At 52.3% G+C, this 19,852-nt stretch overlaps 1 protein-coding gene across 1 annotated transcript; it reads right to left on the bottom strand.

Annotated features, from left to right (window-relative positions):
• Nucleotides 1-16,334: 16,334 nt before the first annotated feature.
• Nucleotides 16,335-19,693, bottom strand: LOC126804643 (uncharacterized). The gene is made up of 3 exons (XM_050531976.1): nucleotides 19,280-19,693; nucleotides 16,559-18,638; nucleotides 16,335-16,468 (listed from the first exon to the last, which is right to left on the bottom strand). The coding sequence occupies exons 1-3, from the start codon at nucleotides 19,691-19,693 to the stop codon at nucleotides 16,335-16,337; spliced, it is 2,628 nt and encodes an 875-aa protein (XP_050387933.1).
• Between the last annotated feature and the right edge of the window lie 159 nt (nucleotides 19,694-19,852).

Below are 19,852 nucleotides of genomic sequence, written 5' to 3'. Positions count from 1 at the left end.
TTGCTTCGGTTTGCGTTGCGCTGCTTCGCCTCGCTTCGCTTCGTGCTGCTCGCTGCCGGTTTATAGGAAGCGGCGGCGGCAGAGGCAGTATAATTGTTCCAATTATTGCCGTTGCCGTTGCCGTTGCCGCTGCTGCCGCCTAAAATCGAGAAAACTCTCTCGAGCTGCGACGGCGGCCAGAAAGAGCTAAACAACAAGCGAAAGGCGCAGAAAGGAGAGGCCAGAGGCGGGAGGGCTTGCAAGCGGCCTGAATGCTTCGATTCACTTGACTTTGTTCGTTGTTTCCTCCGAGCTAACGCATTCAACTGGCTGCCTGCCTGCCTGACTGACTGACTGGCTGACTGACTGAGAGGCTGACTGAGAAGAGGCTGGCTGAAAAACTGGCTGGCTGGCTGGCAGCTGCTTAGTGGAGGTTATTTAATTGGCGCACTCGACTGGTGAGCCAAAGCAGCAGCAGCAGCAGCAGCAGCAGCGAGAGCAACAAGACGAGAACGAGGCTAGATCTCGCCCTAACATCAGATTCTTCGTCTTCGTCTTCTTATTCGCTGTTTTGCTTTTTCGCGTTTGCGCGCTCAACTTGCCATTCAAAAATTGACATGCAAAACAGTTTCGCCCGAGGCGAGCGCGAGAGAAAGTCCCCGCTTGGTTCAAGACTTGCCGCTAGCGCCGCCGCCGCCGCCGCCAACTGATGTCGATGATGTGTGCTGTGGTTGGTCTCTTTCGTTTCGTTTCGTTTCGTTTTGGAGCCCCAATTTGCGCGCCTAAGAAAACATTATCTCACACTCATCGCTCTATCTAGTCGAGTCGAGTCTAGGCTAGGCTGGTCTATTCGCTGAGTTGAGTTGAGTTTAGTTTAGTTTAACTTTTCTGGGCTGGCCTGAGTCCACCTCACTCAAAGGTAGCTAGTAAGCTAATAAGCGCCATTTGTAGAGCACAACACTTTGAATGAGAGATGGATGCTCTCCGGCTGCTGCTGCTGCTGCTGCCTGCCTGTTTCTGTGGCATATTAACGCACAATAATGCAACTGCTGCTGCTGCTGCTCTGCCATGTGCGCTAGTCGTGTTGTGCTGCCGCTACAATGGCCGCTTAAAGAGACGCCCTGATAGCGATCGTCGTCATCGTTCGTGCGATATCGTGGCGCAACACAAACTGCCTAAACGAACCAGCCAGCCAGTCAGTTTGGTAGGCTTGGCTCAACAAGCGAAAGCGGCGCCCGCGGCAACAGCAGCAGCAGCGGCGGCGGCGGCAGTGGCAACATCGAGCGACGGGCGCACAGGTGAGCGCGCCCGCCACAGCCACTGAGCAGCCGCTGAGTGATGACTAAGTGTGTCATGGCTTTCGACACAATTCGATCCGATGGATTGTTGGCGCCGCCTCGTCGGGGGGCGCCTTTTTAATCCGCTATAAATTCATCAGGTCGAGCCGCCGCCGCCGCCGGATGAATCCAGTTGCATCTCGTTCATTATGATTCATTAGTAGGGAGCCAACACACAGCAGCTGTGGCCGCGGCGGCAGCATCGCATCAGCGTCAAGCTCCGAGCAGCCGCCGCCGCCGCCGATCGATTTGAGCGAGCGAAAGCACGCAAAGTCTACAGCTCGGCCAGAGCCCAACTAATATAATCGTCAGCGTAAGGTTTAGAGCAAAGGACGAAAGAAAGAAAGCGAGATCATCGACAAAAAGACGGAAGGCAAGAGAAAGGGAGAACCTTTCGCTCCCTGGAGCCGGCTTGTTGCGTGCGCCAGTTGTGAGGCAGCCGCCGCCGGCAACAGCACAGCTCAGCCCAGCTCAGCAGCACTCAAAGTCGAGCACTCTACCGCCACTTCAGAGTCAATCTGGTTCAAGGAAGTGGCTCATTGTTATTGCCGGCGACGGCGGCGGCTGCATAAGAACACTGTGCGGCCGCTGCTCTATTGTTATCTCGCTCCCATTGACAATTGACAACCACGGAGTTGGCAGCGAATCCTTGCCGCGACTACTGCCAACGTCAGCAGCAGCAGCAGCGGCGGCGGTAGCAACAACACCAACAACAACAGGTCCAGCCAGCGGGGCAAAAATACCTCCTCCTTTCGCGCGACTCCATTGTGGCGTCGGCGGCGGCGGCGGCGGCTGCTGCTGCTGCTGCTCGGAGCTCGAGTTTTCGGCCCGCGCCTTGATCGAAACGCCGGCTTCGCATTTACAATCCAAATTGAGTGCGCCAAGCTTGCAAGCTGGCGTCTGTCTTGTCGCCGGCACGCCCTGATGATCTGCCGCCGCCGCTTAAGCTAGCCAGCCAGCCAGCCAGCGACAAGAACTCCAACATCAACGGCGGCGCCAGCAGGTGCAGCCGAGCATTTCAGAGCCGAGATAATGACACATGCGGGCGGTTCGTCTGCGGCGGCGGCGGCTCCAATTCAACCGCCGACAATCTGGCAAGCGTGTTCAAAATGTTGATGATGATGATGATGATCGACAAATCGAGAGGGCCACCAAATTGAGCGACGCCAGGCAAGCCGAGCCGTGAGCAGCGCGCCCATTTTAGCTGTCTCGGGAAAAGCGCAATTGCTCTGGATTGCTTTGGTCGTAGTGGCGGCTGCAGCGGCGGCCGCCGCCTAAGCAGCTGCGCCTCGGTGATGGAATCAATGCGGCGGCCATTCTTGCCGGCAAAATACTCCTGCAATCCAAATATTGACTCGTCGGGAATTTCGCTTACGTCGCCGCCGCCGCCGCCTCTAACAGAGCTCACAGTGCATTCGATGTGCGCGAGCAGCGCGTGGTCGGCCGGTTGGCCCAATGAAGCAGCGCGACTTTCGGTTCGCTTCGCTGCTGCAGCGAAGATTCTTTCGCTTGCGTCAGCTGATCTGTGTGCGTGCAAAATAATGCAATAACGGGCCAGCCCGACATTCGCCAGCAGCTCTTCGGGCGGCGAAAAAAGCACAGACATATCTTGCTGCTCTCGATGATGAGGGACTCGACTAATTAGCTCGAGCGTCGGGGATTGCCCAATATTTCTCGACTGCCCTCCATCCATATTTATTATTACAAAATCACGAAGTCGATCATTACGATTTTCAGATAAAAACGACCTTCTATCGAGGAGAAGGCGAAGAAGAACAACTCACTCCGGGTGTTCGGAATCGGCGGGCACACAGAAACAGGCGCTATTATTATCATTATTATTATTATTATTATTGCCCATACTTAATCCATCTCGACGTGAGAATCATCAGAATTCAGATCGGTGCGCGCGATAGGATAATCTGACGATGCAAGCGCCAATAATAATAATAATTCAAACAAGAGCCACTCCAACTCGAGCGGTCATGTGCTGATGCTACAGTTATTTTGTGCAACTTTTTGGCCAGAGAATAAGTCGGACAAAATAAAGAACCGAGCTGTAGCTGTACAGCAAACATCATTACCTGACCCAGGCTCGCCCGTCGTCGTCGTTGGCGGCTGCTGCAGTATCATCACCGAGAAGGCCCAGTGTCATGAGTCAGCTAGCGGGCGCACACATTAGAGGAGTATAATTTTCGCTAACATTTGGAAACAAAGTCTTTCATTCATTCAGTCATTCATTCATTCATTCATTCAGCCAGTAATCAAGTCTTTCAGGCCACAGGCCAGTCGCCATGGTGAATGTTAATGGAACCGAGATTGGCCAAGCCAGTGACAGAGCCAACATTATTAACAAAGCTTCAAATGGACCCGCCGCCGCCGCCAGAGCGGCTGATCCTCGGGCGGGAACTAATCATCAGCAGACGGTAGAGGTGGATGATGATTCTCTCAGACGGCAGCAGCAGCATTACTATTACCACCACTACTCGCTCATGCTTGACCACTATCATCGTTCCATGTTCGAGAGGCTGGTGTTGCCCGCAGCGACTGCGGCTGCAGCGAGCGCCGCCGCCGCAATCATGAGAGCAGACAGTTCGCTCTCACCGCCATCGACCACGGCGGCTACATTGTCTGGCCAGCTACCAGCGATGGGAGCAGCAATAGCCGCAGCGGCAGCCACAGCCAAGAGAAAGCGTCGCAGGAAGCGCAAGAGAACGCACCGCAAAAAGCAGCCGACGGACGACGGCGCCAATGGTTGTGATGATGGAAACAAGTCCATGGTCGCAGGATAGTCGCCGACTATTCTAGCCGGTGCAGTAATCCATTTGCCAGTCCAGAATAAGCAATCATGTCTTTCGATAACTCGGGCGCCGTCTGGTGTCCGCAAAACAAGTCTTTCATAGAGACTTCGTTTCCATTGGAGGCCGCTCGATGGCGCCTCCTGGCCTAGTCTAATCCAGTCTAATCTAGTCGGGCCCTAACAGCACGAGACGAGATCTAAGAATAAACATTCCAAAAATATCATCACGCACTCGATGGATGATTAGCCTAGACTCTCCAAATTACCATGATGTGGCGATTTGAACAATCTGATACATTATTGTATTGCTGCCGTTCGATAGACGGTACTATAGATATTTTGTACTAGCTTCATAGTGATAATAATTTCGACTTGGACCTATTGCCTGCCAGCCTCATTCATCATGAGTAACTTGATTAAAATTTACGCTGGCCTCTTGTTGCTTGTAGCTGTGGTTGCGCTTATCGAGGCAAAGCCAGCAACACCCACAACCACCAGCGAGGCGGATCTGGACTATGACTATGACTATGATGATGATGATGACGATTATAATGGAGAGGATCTCATTGAGCAAGGCTACACTCCGTTGGAGATGATGCTGAGCCGGCACCAGCAACAGAGCGACGACCAGGAGGATGAGGAAATGATGGAGTTCGAGCCGAGCGAGTTTGCGCTGAGCTCGGAAACTTACGAGAACGGGCTAGACGATGGAACCGACGACGGCATGATTGTGGGCCCGCTCAAGTCTGGCCCACGAGCGAATGCCGCCGTCGTCGGCGGCGCCAAAATCGAATCGGATTGGGTCTCTCATGGACGGAATGTTTTACTTTTCAGCCAATGGAATCGATCCGATTCAGATGGATCTGTCGTTGTCATTGATTGATTTTGTGCGTTTATATGTGTCTCTATCCCTCTTAACTGAACCAAGCCTATGCTGCTAATGGAAGCGAACCAAAGCAGAACAAACAAACAAGAGTAAAGTATCTGTTGAATAATTCATCATTGAAGGCTCTCCCTCTCATTGTGCATGTCTCTGCTGCTCGATTGCAGAGACGACGACAATTCTAACTCGCTCGCTCGATCTAAACTAAACTAAACTAAACCAAAACGAGCCTAACACACTAAACTGAACTAAGTAGTGTGTAATTTGTTTGCACTAGAGAAATAAAAGTTAATTATATGCTAGAGCGGCTGGCGAGTGACGTTAGGCAGGCAACCAAATGGGGCTGCTGCTACTGGAGGTTTGTCAGGCAAATTGTTCGTCGCGGGCGGGCGCGCGCGCGCGCTCGATCGAATTATTAAAATAAACACTTTGCCTTGATTGGCGGCTTTCAGTTGCCGCCGCCGCCGCCGCCGCTGAAAGAGTGTTACTTTGACCCCCAAATGATCAAAGTGTTGCTCTATAGTTAGCTGGGATGGACACAACAGAGCTGGCTGACAACTCAAAGCAGCAGCAGCAGCAGCAGCAGAGAATTATTGATTAGACTAAAAGAGAGAGAGAGAGCCCCTTTTTGGCCTTTCTCGAAACTCGATTGATTAATTTGCCGCCTTTTTAGATAGTCAGTTAAGAAGGAGGAGGAGGAGGAACAAATTAGCGCCAAACAAACGAATTAGAAGGAGACGATTATCATTTTGCTGGTTGCGGATGAGCAGCTGGCTCAACTTCTCATAGAAGGCAAGACAGAGGGTAGAGTAAGCTAGCTAGCCAACCAGTCAGCCGGCCAGCCAACTTGCCAAGATGAAGATGCCCTTCCAATTGGGCTTCCGATCGTCCAAACAGTCGGCCTATGATTTGCAGGCGCGGACTGCGGGCGAGAAGAAGGCCGACGGCAAGTCGTCGGGCCTGGACGCCGAGGACGCCGCCATCGGCGACACAAACTCCGTCCAGGGGATCAGTATTGCGCCCCACGAACAGTTTAGCTATATACCCAACATGAATACAACCAAATCGCTGGCCACGGACATAATTCAGCTAACTCAGTTCAAGAAACGACGCCCGACCATCCAGGAGGAGCGAGCCCAGAGGAAGCCCAGCTTTAGGAACATATTTCTGGGCGTGCCCGAGCCGGGAACGAGACGCTTCTCGCAGGATATTAGGGGCGCAACGCTCGCTTCAAAGTGCCAGGCACTCGAGAACAAGGAAACAAAACGAGTGCTCATATTGCAGGTGTTTGTTCCCTTTCTGCTGTCCGGTTTCGGCAACGTGGGCGCCGGTTTGTTTCTCAACTATGCGCAAACTTGGCTCGTGTTTCGCGAGAATACCATCTTTTACATGCTGCTCGCCACCGTGATGGCCTTCAAGACGAATCTCGAGGCAACGCTGGCCGCCCGTCTCAGTACATGCTCCAATATGGGAACCATGAAAACACTGGCCCAAAAGTTCGACGCCTTCCTGGGCAATCTGGCCATGGTTCAGTCGCAATCGATCATATTCGGCTTCATGTCCAGCTCGCTGGTGATCGTGATCTCATTCATGGAGGCGGAGAGTGAGCTCGACTTTTGTCTCGCCGCGCGAGTCATGGCGACCAGCATGGCCGCCATCTGTGTGAACGAAATACTCAGCTCGGTGCTGATTCTAAGCGTCGTGGTGGGCAGCGAGAAGGCGGGCGTCAATCCGGACAACGTGTCCACCCTGATCGCGGCCATGTTCGGCGACTTCTCCTCGGTGTTCTTCATCTCGCTCACCGCGGCCATCTTTCACACCATCCACCAGCTCGAGTGGGTCTTCCTGGCCGTCATAATCGGGCTCGCCTGTCTGCTGCCGCTAACACTCTACCTGAGCAGCCGGAATAGCTTCACGAAGGGCATGTTCCTGGGCACCCATTTGCCGCTGGCGCTGGCCGTTACGGTGGCCACCCTGTCGGGTATCGTCTTCGACCATGCGGTCCAGTCGTTCGCGCGCATCGCCATCTACCAGGCGGTCGTCAACGGAGTGAGCGTCAACCTGATGGCCGTGCAGGCGAGCCGAATCTCGACCTACCTGGCGCAACTGAACGCGGTTGCGCCGGAGCGGGCGCGCGAGTTTGCCGCCAACTGTTCGCCATTCAAGGCCCTCTACGGCCAAGGTAAGTAGGCCGACGCCTGTCTCGATCAGGCGCACTCTCGGCGCGCGCATGAATGAAATGCCAACTCGTCTAACTAACGAACAAACAAACCCACCAAACCACCAAACAGACATGAACGCTTCGGTGGCTCGCTGGCTCATCGCAATGTGTGTGCCCGCCATGAGTGTCTACCTGTGCTTCATTTTCGTGGTCTGCCCGGCTCACGTGGATGTGACCGTCCACTTGATTGGCTGCTGTCTGATTGCCATTGTCGCCCAGGTAACCTTCATCCAGTGTCTGACGTACCTGGTCACCCCGATATCGTGGCGCATGGACTGGGAGCCGGACAATGTGGTGATTCCAGTTCTGATGTCGATCTCGGATTGTTCCGGCAACGCAATCCTGCTCACGGCGTTCATCTTTCTCAAATACATCGAGGATCCAAACAGTGTCGGCCAGCCGATGATCGAGTGACTGGCGCCGCCCGACCAGCAGAAGCCGCCAGGCAGGCAGGCAGGCAGGAAGGAAGCTCAAAACGCCGACAGACAGATAGACAGCTGATATCCGTCCGGCAATGGGATGAAAGCAGCTGCTGCTGCCGCCGGTCGTCGTGTCCGATTGCCGCCGCCGCCGTCGGGAATGTAAAAATTTTCAATCATGAATCGACGGCGGCGGCGGCGGCGGCCAATTGTTGCTGCTTGTTAGCCGGGCCTGGCTGGGCTAGATAATCGTGCCTCAAGCAGCCACCAGCAACCGAATACAACACAACCGAAATTAAATGCCAAACTGCGCACAATAGATTGCCGCCAAACAAAATTGGTCCAACTGATGCTAATGCTGATGATTATGATGAAACCAACTACAGCGGCCAACTAATGGTTGCCGCCCGATAGTTTTGCGTCGCGTCGGCCAGCCATAGATCACAACAATTGGCCGCCACTGCGAGTCTCGCGCGCAGAAAAGCTGTTTGCTCTCGTGGAGGCGGCGGCGGCGGCCATTGATGCAGAGCAGCAGCAGCGGCAGCTTCGGCCGCTGGATCGATGGCACCAAACTGAAACTTAAACTGAAACTTAAACCTGCCGAATCTGTTACTGAATCTCAATTCGCTCGCTGGAGAGCATCGACACGCATCATCACGCAAGCGAATTCCATATCTCGCAGGAGATCAACCAATAGTTAGTAGACGAGCGGAGGAGCGATAGAGTTTTCATGGCGGCGGCCAGAGCGCAAATGAGAGAGACGAACTGCTCTCTAGTGCATTAATGAAAAAACATCTCCCCCGCTCTCTTTTTCCATCTCTCTCTTTATCTCGAAATGGGGAACACAATTTTTTAGGCAAAACGTAGCTCGCCTGAAGCGAGTCAATCTTATCGACGGTTAAACGACGACGACGACGACGGTAGACAAACCTCGGCTAACCAACCCAGAGTTCGAGGGGAGACAGTCGCCAGTCATGTTGGGCTGATAAATCTCCTATCTGTGTCGCGCCAAATCGCTCGCCGGCCGAATCTCATTAGCCGAGCTTGGCAAATGGTCGCCGTCGTCGCCGCCGCCGCCGCCGTCGCCGTTTAGAGAGGAGCGAGCGAGTTCAAGTTGAGCGTCTGCGGCTACCACTTTTACTCTTCTTCACTCTCGCTTTTCGAAGCGTCGCCATCGATGCTGCTGCTGCTGCAGCTGCCGACGCTGGAAAGCCGGCCAACAGGAGATCACTGCGCTGCTGTCGCGCTGGCTTTCCACAAAGTTACATCCAAGCGCGCTGGCCGCCTCTTGGTCATCTCTGGCATGACTCGCAGTTAGCTTGTAGCGCACAACTTTCCAGAGTTGAGTGGCCGCCACCGAGCGCTGAATGTCATTAAGCAGCGACGAACTAGCGGCGGCGGCGGCGGCGGCGGCGGCGGCGACAGAACACACAAACAGGTTGCGCAGCCAAAACTGCGGGCGTTACTTTAAACATCACCGTCGCCGAGTGAGCAGCAACAACTCGCTGACTGGCTGGCCGGCTCGCTCGGTCCACATTGGCGCCAATAAAAGTCAGTTGACATGAGAGAGAAGCAGCAGCTCTCGACGCTCGTTGCGAAAAACAAACTTTCGATGAGCTGACCTCTTGGCGCAAAGCGAATTGGGTTAGCGAGCAGCGAGCTGCTGGCCGCCTGCCCGAGCCAGCGGCGGCAGTTTAATTTGATACTTTCTCTGCTCCTTGACATTGTTCCAAGTTGCGGCGCAGTGCTTTACCTGCACCTGCAGGCAGGCAGGCAGGCTGGATGACTGGCTGGCTGGCTGTTTAATGTCCACGGCGCGCGGTCGTCATTGCCAATCTCTCTGAGAGAGCTTCAAGGGAGAGAGAGAGAAACAACTCATTGGAGTGCATAATGAGTTGTTTGGCTAAGGCCAGAGGCAGAGGCGGCGGCGGCGGCGGCAGACCGTCCCTACCATCATCCTCTCTCTCAAGGCAAACTTTCGTGCAGCCCTCAAAATGGCCAGATTATTGGCTGACTGTTGGCTCGATTCGAGAAGAAACTCGCCGCGCGTCTACAATTCCATTTCAGTTAGAGGCACGATCAATGCCAAATAAGTGCGGCGTGCAACAAGATCAAATTAGCGCCACCGAATAGCAGCATTAGCTACAATTTGCAAATAAAGAAAAAACCACCATCACAAATCGATCGAATAAGAAGGCAATAAATAAGAGCTGAGAGCGAATTTTAGCTTGGAAAAAAGTGCCGAGTTCATTGAACAAATAAAAGATCACCAAGTCAAGTTGCTTGGGAATGGGAAGTTTTAGCAAAGTCGATGCGAGCAGCAAACAACAAGCCCGAGAGGAGAATTTTGTAAGAAAACGAACAACAGAATGTAAGTAGCAGCCAGCGGAGATGATTTTATGCTCTCTTGTGGCTGCCGCTAATTAGCTGGCAGCAGCAGCAGCAGCTGCATTGAGATTTCGCACAGAGTTCTTCTCTTCCGAGTGGCAACATTTAATGGAGCAGCAGCAGCAGCTCAGGCGTCGATAAATAGCCACGGAAATGGGAAGCCGCTGCAGTGGTTTCGTGCCGCAACAGCTGCTGCAGCTGTCTCGTCCATCGAGACGGACAACAACAGCAACAGCGATACAATGCATCTGCTTCTGTGATGAGCTCAGGCGGCGGCGGCGGCGACGGCTGCGGCTGCGGCTGCGGCTGGCCGTGGCCAAATTTAAGCCAACAAGAGCAACAATATTGGAACCTGTTATTTAGAGTAAAAAGAGAGCGAGCCTGTTGCAAGCTGGCTCTTTGCAAGCCACGCCAGACAAGCGCAATCGCTCGAATGCGAGAGGCCAGCAGCAGCAGCAGCAGCAGCAGCAGCGGCCAGAAAGAGTGTAAAGAGTTTTAATCCGTCAGAGATTGATTCGTTCCAATCAGGATGATGATGACGTTAGCGTATGCAGAGGGTAAAAAACCAACTCAATGGCTGGCCGAATTATTATTATTACCAATAGAGCTAATGTTTGGCCATAGTTGGAATCGGCAGCACAATGGAAGCCAGGCCGAGCCGAATGCGACGTTCATGGTCAGCGAATGGGTTCTCTTTCGAGAGAGAGAAAAAAAGAGATACCCCTCTTCTTCTTCGTCGTCTTCTTCTTCTCGCAGCCAGATAACCTTGATCGAGCCGAAGCTCATAGAATGAAATGGGCTCTTAGAGAAGGCGAAGAGAATTGTTGTGATGCGCGACATGCATTGTTTGCCGACGAAAGTTTTCACCGAAATTACCGAACAAACAATAGCCGGCTCTTCTCTCGTTCGCTAACTTGTTGCTTAAACCACACAACAATCAATTACAACTTGCCCCTTCTTCGTCGTCGTCGTCGTCGGGTTCTTCTTCTTCTTCTTCGCCGTGAAATCGTTCGCGAACGATCCAGGTCAGACATAATCGGTGGAAGAGAGCCGATGATGAGCCGGCAGCGGCAGCAGCAGCAGCAGCACAGGTATGCTGGGCCGAACGATCGGGCACGTTTCGGTCTGAATCGATCCATTCGTGCCGAGAGCCGGATGGAACTGAGGAGCAACTCGGTGGTTAACGGCGACCAACTCGACGGCAGTCACAACAACAATATGCAACACAAGTGGCAGTCAATTGGTGCTTTGGTCGAGCAGCAGCAGCAGCAGCAACATTCTTCGAGACAACCGACAATGACGGTGACAGACGAGCCAATGACTTTGAGTCGGCTGAAAAAGGGCTACGCGACCATGAGAAAGTCGTTCAGAAATCAGCTTGCCGATCGGAAGAGACGCTTAAATTTCTCGTCGAATAATTCCGCGAATGAAGATGATTCAGTTATAGCCGCCGAGGCCGCCAGTGGTAGTGGTAGAGGCAATCTAATTGGACAAATCGGCTCCGGAGCGGCCAAACTAATTCGCGGAGTCTATTCAAAGAGTCAGCAGCGAGGCGGAAACATCAACAGCAATCACTGGGAACTCGAGCCGATAGCACAATCGACCAGCGGCTCATTTAAGGTAACTAATTATTACGACGAGCTCGGAGACGTGTCTTCGCCGTCTGCTGGTGGACTAAATGTGGCTTCAACAACGGCGGCAACGACGACGTCGACGACAAGCAGCGGCGGCGGCTGCAGACAGAAATCTGACGCGGAGCTCGAGATTGAGCAGAGGCTCAGGCGTTCGAGGAGGCGCGTCCTGCCGAGCGCCAGGTATCAGGCGCCGAACAGTGAGCGCGCCTGCGATGGCCTAAATTTGGACGCACTGGAGGCCATCAAACGGGACAATCTGAGATTAACACTTCGCTCGCAGAAGAGGCAAGCGGCGAGCATCGATGATGAGCCACGATTGTTGCCAGCGGATGATGAGATGATCGGCGTTGCTGCCACTGATTATGCTGGTCCGCTTGAATTACGGCCAAGTGGATCAACAGCCGCCGCCAGTATGGAGGATGATTCGAATCTTGTGAGCGGAAGCTCATGCAGCTGCAAGAAATTAGACAATGATGATGATGATGATGATGACATCATCACAGGTTCGGACTCGCGAAAGCAGCTCCACTGTTCGTGTAGGTCGCTTGAGACTCCTGACTCCTCTATACTGGGATATTTTGATGAGATTGCCAACAGCACCGGCGCTCGAGACACTTGCGGCCTACAGACAAGAAGTCGATGGTCGGTGGTGAGCTCAGAGACGCCACCGCTGGATAATCACGCGGGTGGTGATGAGGACACCAGCGTTGCGCGAGCACAAAATGATCAGCGCATGGGTGGCTGTTGCAATGAATTGAACGACGAGCCAAGGGCGTCGGGCGGTTTTGAGGACGAACAAATTGAGGATAAGCTTGGAAAAATGTTTAGCATGCTTAGAGAGGAGGAACCAACTAGTGCTGCAACTGATACAGGCATAATAACAAGAAGCGCCGACGGGAATGGTAGCAACATTAGCCAGCTGCTTGAGAAGGTTTGCGGCGAGCGAATAGCTGAAGCTCAGCCGACGACTCATTGTGAACGTTTGTCACCCACAGAACAGCAACAACAACAACAACAACCAGAGACGACGATGGTCGAAACAGCATCGACATTTAGCGCGCCAGATGGCCTTAAAGGGCAGCAGCAGCAGGAAAGCAACAGCGGTGGCAGCTCCAGCGAGAGCAAGGCTGGCGGCCAGATTGAGCCGCTGCTGACCGACAGCGAGCGCATGCAAAGCGCGCGCAATTGTTGCAAACTGGGTGGAGCCACCTTGACGGCGGCGGCTGGTGCTGCTGTCGAGAGCGCGAGCCGAGCGGTTGCGGTCGGGATGCAAAACAGCGAGCAACAGCAACAACAGCGAGCTGCAAGGTCCAGCCGAGCAGCAGCAACAACAACAACTACAACAACCAGCAACGACGGCAATCACTGGCCAGGACAGCGGCGGCGGCGGCGGCGCAACAGCAGCCTCAGTTGCGCACAAGAAAAGCCAGCCACCGCCACCAGCAGCGGCACTGAAAGAGTGGCGTACGATGATGGCGTTAAATTGCTCGCGTGCTCGGTAGCCGAAACTAAAGTGGCTGCTGCCCGGCGGTCAGAGAGGATTCAGGGCTCTTCAAGGAGGGAGCGTCATGATCAAGATCAGAGATTTGAACGTCCGGAAAGAAGAAGTGCCGTCGATCAAGGAGCGACTGGAAGCACAACGGATCGAACAACAACGGTAGCGCAGTATTCAACAAGTCGGCAAGAGTTGATGAACAGGCACACAATCATGTGGCCCCAGATCAACCAGAGAGGCGGCTTCGATCCGTCGCTGATGGACCACAGTGCGATGCTTCGTCATCGCCAACAGCAGCAGCAGCAGCAGCATCAAGCAATCAGAGACAAGTATCACTTGATTATGGGCGGCGAAGAAGAGCATCTCTATGCGAGCATCTACTGCAACTCAAGTCCGAGCCCTGAGAGACTCTTTGTGGGCCGTCACCACTATCGGGGCTCGTTTGTGGCCGACGAGCAGCTCTATTACGAGCAACCGACTGCAGAGTGGCATCAATATCAAGCACTCAACAAGAGTAGGCAAGAACTATTCGACAAGCAACTGAATAATAACAACAAGTTTGAATACTTGGCACGAAAAGATTGCTCAAAGAAGCGCTCGATCTTCGGCAGGATCAAGCAATTGATTACGCCCATTAATAACAAAGTTCCAAATGCCAAGCAGCTGAACAGCTGCAATCGTCAAGATGCGCAACGATTCGATAATAATGCTGCAGATTACGGCACGTATCGCTTACCAAACGGCAAGACGGTGTCGCTCAGGCACAAGTCAGCGACTCTGAGCTCAAGGTCAACTCAGAACCTGGCTGCGAGTTCAATGCGCTACCTGTCGACGAGTCGCAAATCAATAAATCACATCCTCCGAAGCGAGGACGAAGACTCGCCGACCACAATGCGCAAGTCGTTTATCAACGGCTTCCTAACTCTCGGGCGCCGCAAGCAGCAAAACAACAACAACAGCAACAACCTTAGCAAGCATCAATCGGTGAGCCAGATATTCAGCAAGCGCCAGCACAAGACGGGCGGCAGCTTAAGGCGAGCTTTCGAGTCAGCGGACAGTCTGCATAGTGCAGACTCTGGCCTTAGCTGTAGCAATTTGCAAAACTCAAGCTCGTGCGATGAGAACCAGTACAGCGCCATTCAAGCGAGCGGTGGTAATCTATACTCGGTGGGCCCGAGTGCTGCCGATTGTGGCGGCGCCAATCAAGATGGCGGTCCCTTAGACTCGCATCAGCAGCAAGTTGATTGGCCGGTTGTGGTGGGCCGTGCGGTGGCAAAAGTTGATTGCAATCCGTGTGCCTATGATAAGGAGGCTTTAGTATTTAAACGCGGCGATATTATTGAGATACTTGAACGCGATGAATCGGGCAGCTGGACGGGCCGCTGCAACGGTCAAGTAGGCCATTTCAAATTCATTAACGTTAGTGAAATCCCAATGACCGACGAAGACGATGATGAAAGCGAAGATAATGTAACCACTGATGATGACAACGAGATACGCAACAGCCAAAATGATGGGAACAAAATAGAGGGAGCTTTTATAACAAAGCTCGAGATCAGGAGCGGCAGCAGTAGCAGTAGCAGCAGCAATAACAACAACATCAGCGATGAACTCTCGCCGAAAGGAAATGGTCAACAACAGCATTTGAATGGTTTGAACAACAAGAGCAAGCGAAGATCATTATCTGTGAATACAATTGATCAATCGAGTTCAACAACAGAGGCAACGGCGGCAGCCACAGAAGACGATAAGCTGTCAGGCGAGTTTGCTCGTAACGTTAGCGGCCGGCCAGCGGGGGCAACAGATTGCAATGGAGAGGCTAATTGTTTAAGTAATTCAAATGAAACAATTACCAGCAGTCTCGAGCAGTTGCTGTTTGCCATCGGTTTGGCCGGCGAAAGGGTGAGTGGCGATCCCAGCGGTAGTTCCGCTCACAACAGAGCAACAGCAGCAACATCTCCCACGGCCTTGGCTGATAGGAATCAGCAACAATTATCATCGTGTGGAGAACAAGAAGAAGAGGATGGCGGCGATGCAAAGTGCAAGGAGCAGCATGAACAGCAAGAGCAACAGCAGCAGAAAACGGCAGCTGGTGGCGGTGGCGGCAGCGGCAGCGGCTGCTCGTCCTACCTGGACGTGCTGAACAGGAACGGAATCAACAGCCTGGACTCGTTTAGTGCCATCGGTGATTGGCATGAACTCGAACAGATTGGTATTATTGATGACGAACACCAGCGTCGCTTGCTAATGGCGGCTCGGATTATCAGGCAGGCCTCGCGAGCGGCCAAATTGGATTTTGTACAAAATTGCCGCATTAAACCCATTAAGAGATTATCGGTCAAAGAGGGCTCGGCAGCGGCTACTGTTGGGGACGCCGCCGGTCACGAAACAAACGCTAGCAGCAACAAGTCCAAGTTACAGGACACAAAAACGGTCCAAAACAAGACTATCGCTAGTGAAGTTATTAGCGATAGTCATGATGGCGGCTCAACACAGGCGCCTGTGGCGAGAACAAAGGCCAAATGCATGGGTGCTCTGAGTGAGCCGGTTTATGTTAATTTGGTCAGTGGTGGTGTTGGTGCTCGAGATAAATCAGTCTTAGCGCCAGCGCCGACTTTCAGCTCATTTAGTGGAAACCAATCCCGGTTACTTGATCACGAAACACGAACAGTCACTACAAAGCAAGCGGATGATTTCAAACAACAGCGGGCACACCCGACGGACGCGGCCAAGTCCAACAAGTTCCAGCGAGCCAGCAGGCAACGAGCACAAGTGAATCCAATTAATCAATCAGATCACTATTTTACTACTAGTCGGCGTCCGATTATTCTACAGACGGGCTCTGAATTGGACTGCCGGCCATCGTTTGTATGGGCTGGCAGTCGACACACTGACGAACAGCCGAATCTATCGAGAGGTTATTCAATCAAAGTTACTGACGGAAAAAGCTTTAGGGTGCAAAAGTTTAACAATCATCAGGCGCCGCCGTTGCCGCTGCCACAACTATTCAATGATTTTGGGAACAGGAATCGCCAATATTCAGACAACAACGGCTACCAACAAATTAACAGCAAATCTCAACACAAAGGCGCACCGTCGCCGGTTATCAGTCAAACTCTAGTTAGGCGCGAAAACTCGAGCCATCAAGTGTCTAGAAAAACAATTTGCTCTAAGGAGTTCAAAGGCCGGCACGCGCTAGCGCAACCAACTTCAAACCTTCAAAGATCTCAACTGATGAATTCCAAGAGTGCCTATGATTTGCGTTTCGACCTATCTCACTTCTTTTCATGAGCACACAACAAGTGCGTTGCTCTTGCAGCAACAACAACAAAAGCAACAAGAACATCATTGAAAATCCTGAACTTATCGAAAATAAAAGACTCCCTTGTCCTTTGAACTTACCTTCATCTTCCGAGTCGCTGACAAATGTTTCTTGCATTGTTTCTGGTGCAATGATTTTGAATTTCTCTTCCGTGATTGTCATTGTGGTTGTCTTGACCACTGTTTCAGTAACAACCTTGAGAGTATCAATTATAGAAACGTAGCCGAGATTCTGTGCAATCGACAGAGCAGTCTGGCCATTGTCAGTGAGAGCATCCGGTTTGGCATTGTATTGCAAGAGTAGCTCGACAATCTGTGGATTGCCCTGTTGCGAGGCCTGATGCAACGGTGTGTAACCTGATGCGGACGGTATGTTGACATTGGCCCCGTTGGCTAGCAAAAATCTAATCATCTTGATGCGTGCAAAATGCGATGCCACGTGCAACGGCGTAAATCCGCCCTTCGTCTGTTCGTCCAAATTAGCGCCCCGCTTAACTAACAATTGAGCCACGTTTACGTGATCCTCTTGGGCACATAAATGCAAGGGCGTGATACCGTTCCTGGCACGACTATTGACTGAGGCTCCACTAGCCAACAGCAGGGCGGCCATGTCGGCTCGTCCCTCTTGGGCGGCCAGATGGAGCGGACTGAAGCCCGCTTTAGATTCGGCATTCGGGTTGGCGCCGTAGTGAAGTAGCGCGTTGGCAGTATCTAAACGATCGCCCTTGGCCGCTATGTGCAGGGCAGTGTAGCCGTTTTTGGCCATCGCGTGCGGAGAGGCGCCCACTCCGTGCGGGGTTGGCTGTAGGAGGAGCTTCACCACACTGGGATGGTCATAATGCGAGGCCACGTGCAGAGGAGTGACGCCGTTTTTGCCTTGTGCATCCACCGGGGCCCCGTAGTTCAAGAGCAGCTCAACGACACGATCAATCCCGTACTTCGAGGCCAGGTGAAGCGGCGTAAAGCCGTGATTCCTCGTTGCGCACGATATATTTGCGCCATGGTTCAATAACATGGCGACCACATCTTCGTGCCCCTCTTTGGCTGCAATATGCAACGCAGTGTAGCTGTCTTTGGTGGGCGCGTCAACATCGACTCCCTGCTCTATCAGAAGTCTGGCTATTTCAGCATTGCCCAATCTTGATGCTATGTGCAAGGCAGTTTGTGATTCCTTTGCGCGCGCTCCGACGTTTGCGCCGTATTTCAATAGAACATGAATGACCTCGATCTGATTTGCGCGTGTTGCCAGATGGAGAGGCGTCTCGCCACGAACTGTAACCGGCTCAATATTAGCATTATTCTCCAATAAGTAGATCACAATATCGACACAGCCCATGAAGGCGGCCACATGCAACGGCGTGAGTCCCGATTCGGTCACTACATTCAATGAGGCGCCATATTTAAGCAATAGCTCCACAACCTTCAGACGATTCTTCTTACAGGCGATATGCAAAGAGGTGAATCCGTTCAAGGCACGAAAGTTCGGGTCAGCCTTATTGTTTAGCAGCAGCTTTGCCACCTTGACATGCCCGCAATGACTGGCCACATGCAAGGCGGTCAGATAGTCGACTGTAATGTCGTCAACTGGTGCCCGGTTGTTAAGAAGAATCTGTGCCGATCTAAGATGATCGCCTTGAGTCGCCATGTGCAAGGGCGCTAAACCGCTTCTTGTTTTCGCCGAAATGGGAGCTCCGCGGCTCACGAGATCCTCAACTACGTCGTCGTGCCCGCTTCGGGCAGCGCAATGCAGCGGAGTCAAACCATCTCGAGTGGTTGCATCTATTTTAGCTCTGTTGGCCAGCAACAAATCGACCAACTTTGTCTTCCCCCATTTCGCAGCTACATGCAAGGGAGTTATATTATGCTTGGCCTGAAAGTTAACATCTGCCTGCCTGTCGATCAATAATTTGGCAACATTCTCATTGCCATAGTGGCAGGCCACATGAAGGGCTGTGAAGCCCGACTTCGATGGCAAGTCGGGGCTGATATTGTTTTGCATAAGTAGCGCCGCAGCTGCACAATCATCTTTTTTGGCAGCTATATGAAGAAGAGATCGGCCAGATTCTGTGGTGCCTGGAAATCTTATCCGTCCTTTCGCTTCATTGTTCAACAATATGGATGCAACTTGCTCGTGACCTTGTTGCATTGCGACGGCTAGAGGCTATTTTTTCGACAGTTAGAACAGAATAGGTGAGAAAGTTTCTAAGTTAGATTTCGATCATAGATCAGAGTGAATCGAATTTATGTAGGCAGTCAGGAGAAGAGCTCTGGTTCATAAATTCAAGATAAAAGCCGGCGTTAAGTGGCCATATTCTCGCTCATCAAAATGGATTGAACCTGAGCAGATCCATAAAGATACCAGCAGCGGGATCATTAAATGCCCACAGATGGCGAGCGCTTTGCATCCCATGCACTGAACGAGAGAAGTATCTTCATTGAGATCACACTTGTACAAGCTAGATAAATGTCAATTTAGCGATAATGTGATGCCAGATACTGGCTGCTTCTGCTGCCGGCGGCACTCAGATGGCAGACAAAAACGCACACTGATCGGGTTCGATATTTCTACCATTGATCAAGCGTCGAGGCCATGTGCTGGCCATGTTGCTGAATGTGGCCCAATCTGATTGCCTTACAACTATTGAGCCTGGCTTAAAGGCGGGCAAGCCCAACCAGTGCGCCTAGAATGTCACAGTATCAACAATCATAACAGAGCAGCGATGGCATGAGCATTAGCAGAGGCAGCAGCAACAGATCCCTCGCTCTCTCGTAAATAATAACACAACCGCTTGTTGCACTTACCGTAAATCCGTCTGTTGTTGCTATGTTTTGATTAGCCCCGCTTGCCAATAGAAGCTCGACAATCGAGACATGATTCTCTTGTGCAGCCATGTAGAGTGCTGTAAATCCGCTTGCTGATTGTGCATCAACATCGGCTCCACTCTCGATGAGTTGTCTAACAACTGGCTCATGGCCGGCGAGGGAGGCTATATGTAAAGCTGTGTTACCCTTAAGTGTTTTAGCGTGCACATTGGCCCCTCTCGAGATCAATTCCTTGACGATACGCGTGTGACCCTCCTTGCTGGCAGAATGGAGTGCTGTTAACCCATTCTGGTTGCTCGCGTTAAGATCGACGAGCTCATCTTCGATGAACTCGAGAACTCGCTTTAGATTGCCGGCGCGAGCGGCCCTAAGCAGCGAATTGATGACATCCATGTTGGTGTTGTTGTTGTTGGTTCTTCAAGTGGCCGACACCCGAAGACAACTTCTGACGGCAGCGCACAATAGTAATAATAATAGTAGTAATAGTATCTTCTGAGTAGTGTAAATAAATCTCAGCGATGTTGGTGGTGGTGGTGGTGGTGGTGGTGGTGG

Source organism: Argentina anserina, unplaced genomic scaffold (genome assembly GCF_933775445.1).
Source record: "Argentina anserina unplaced genomic scaffold, drPotAnse1.1, whole genome shotgun sequence".
Taxonomy (NCBI): domain Eukaryota; kingdom Viridiplantae; phylum Streptophyta; class Magnoliopsida; order Rosales; family Rosaceae; genus Argentina; species Argentina anserina.
The sequence above is the reverse complement of the archived record's forward strand: the minus strand, read 5'-3'. Positions and strand labels throughout refer to the sequence as shown.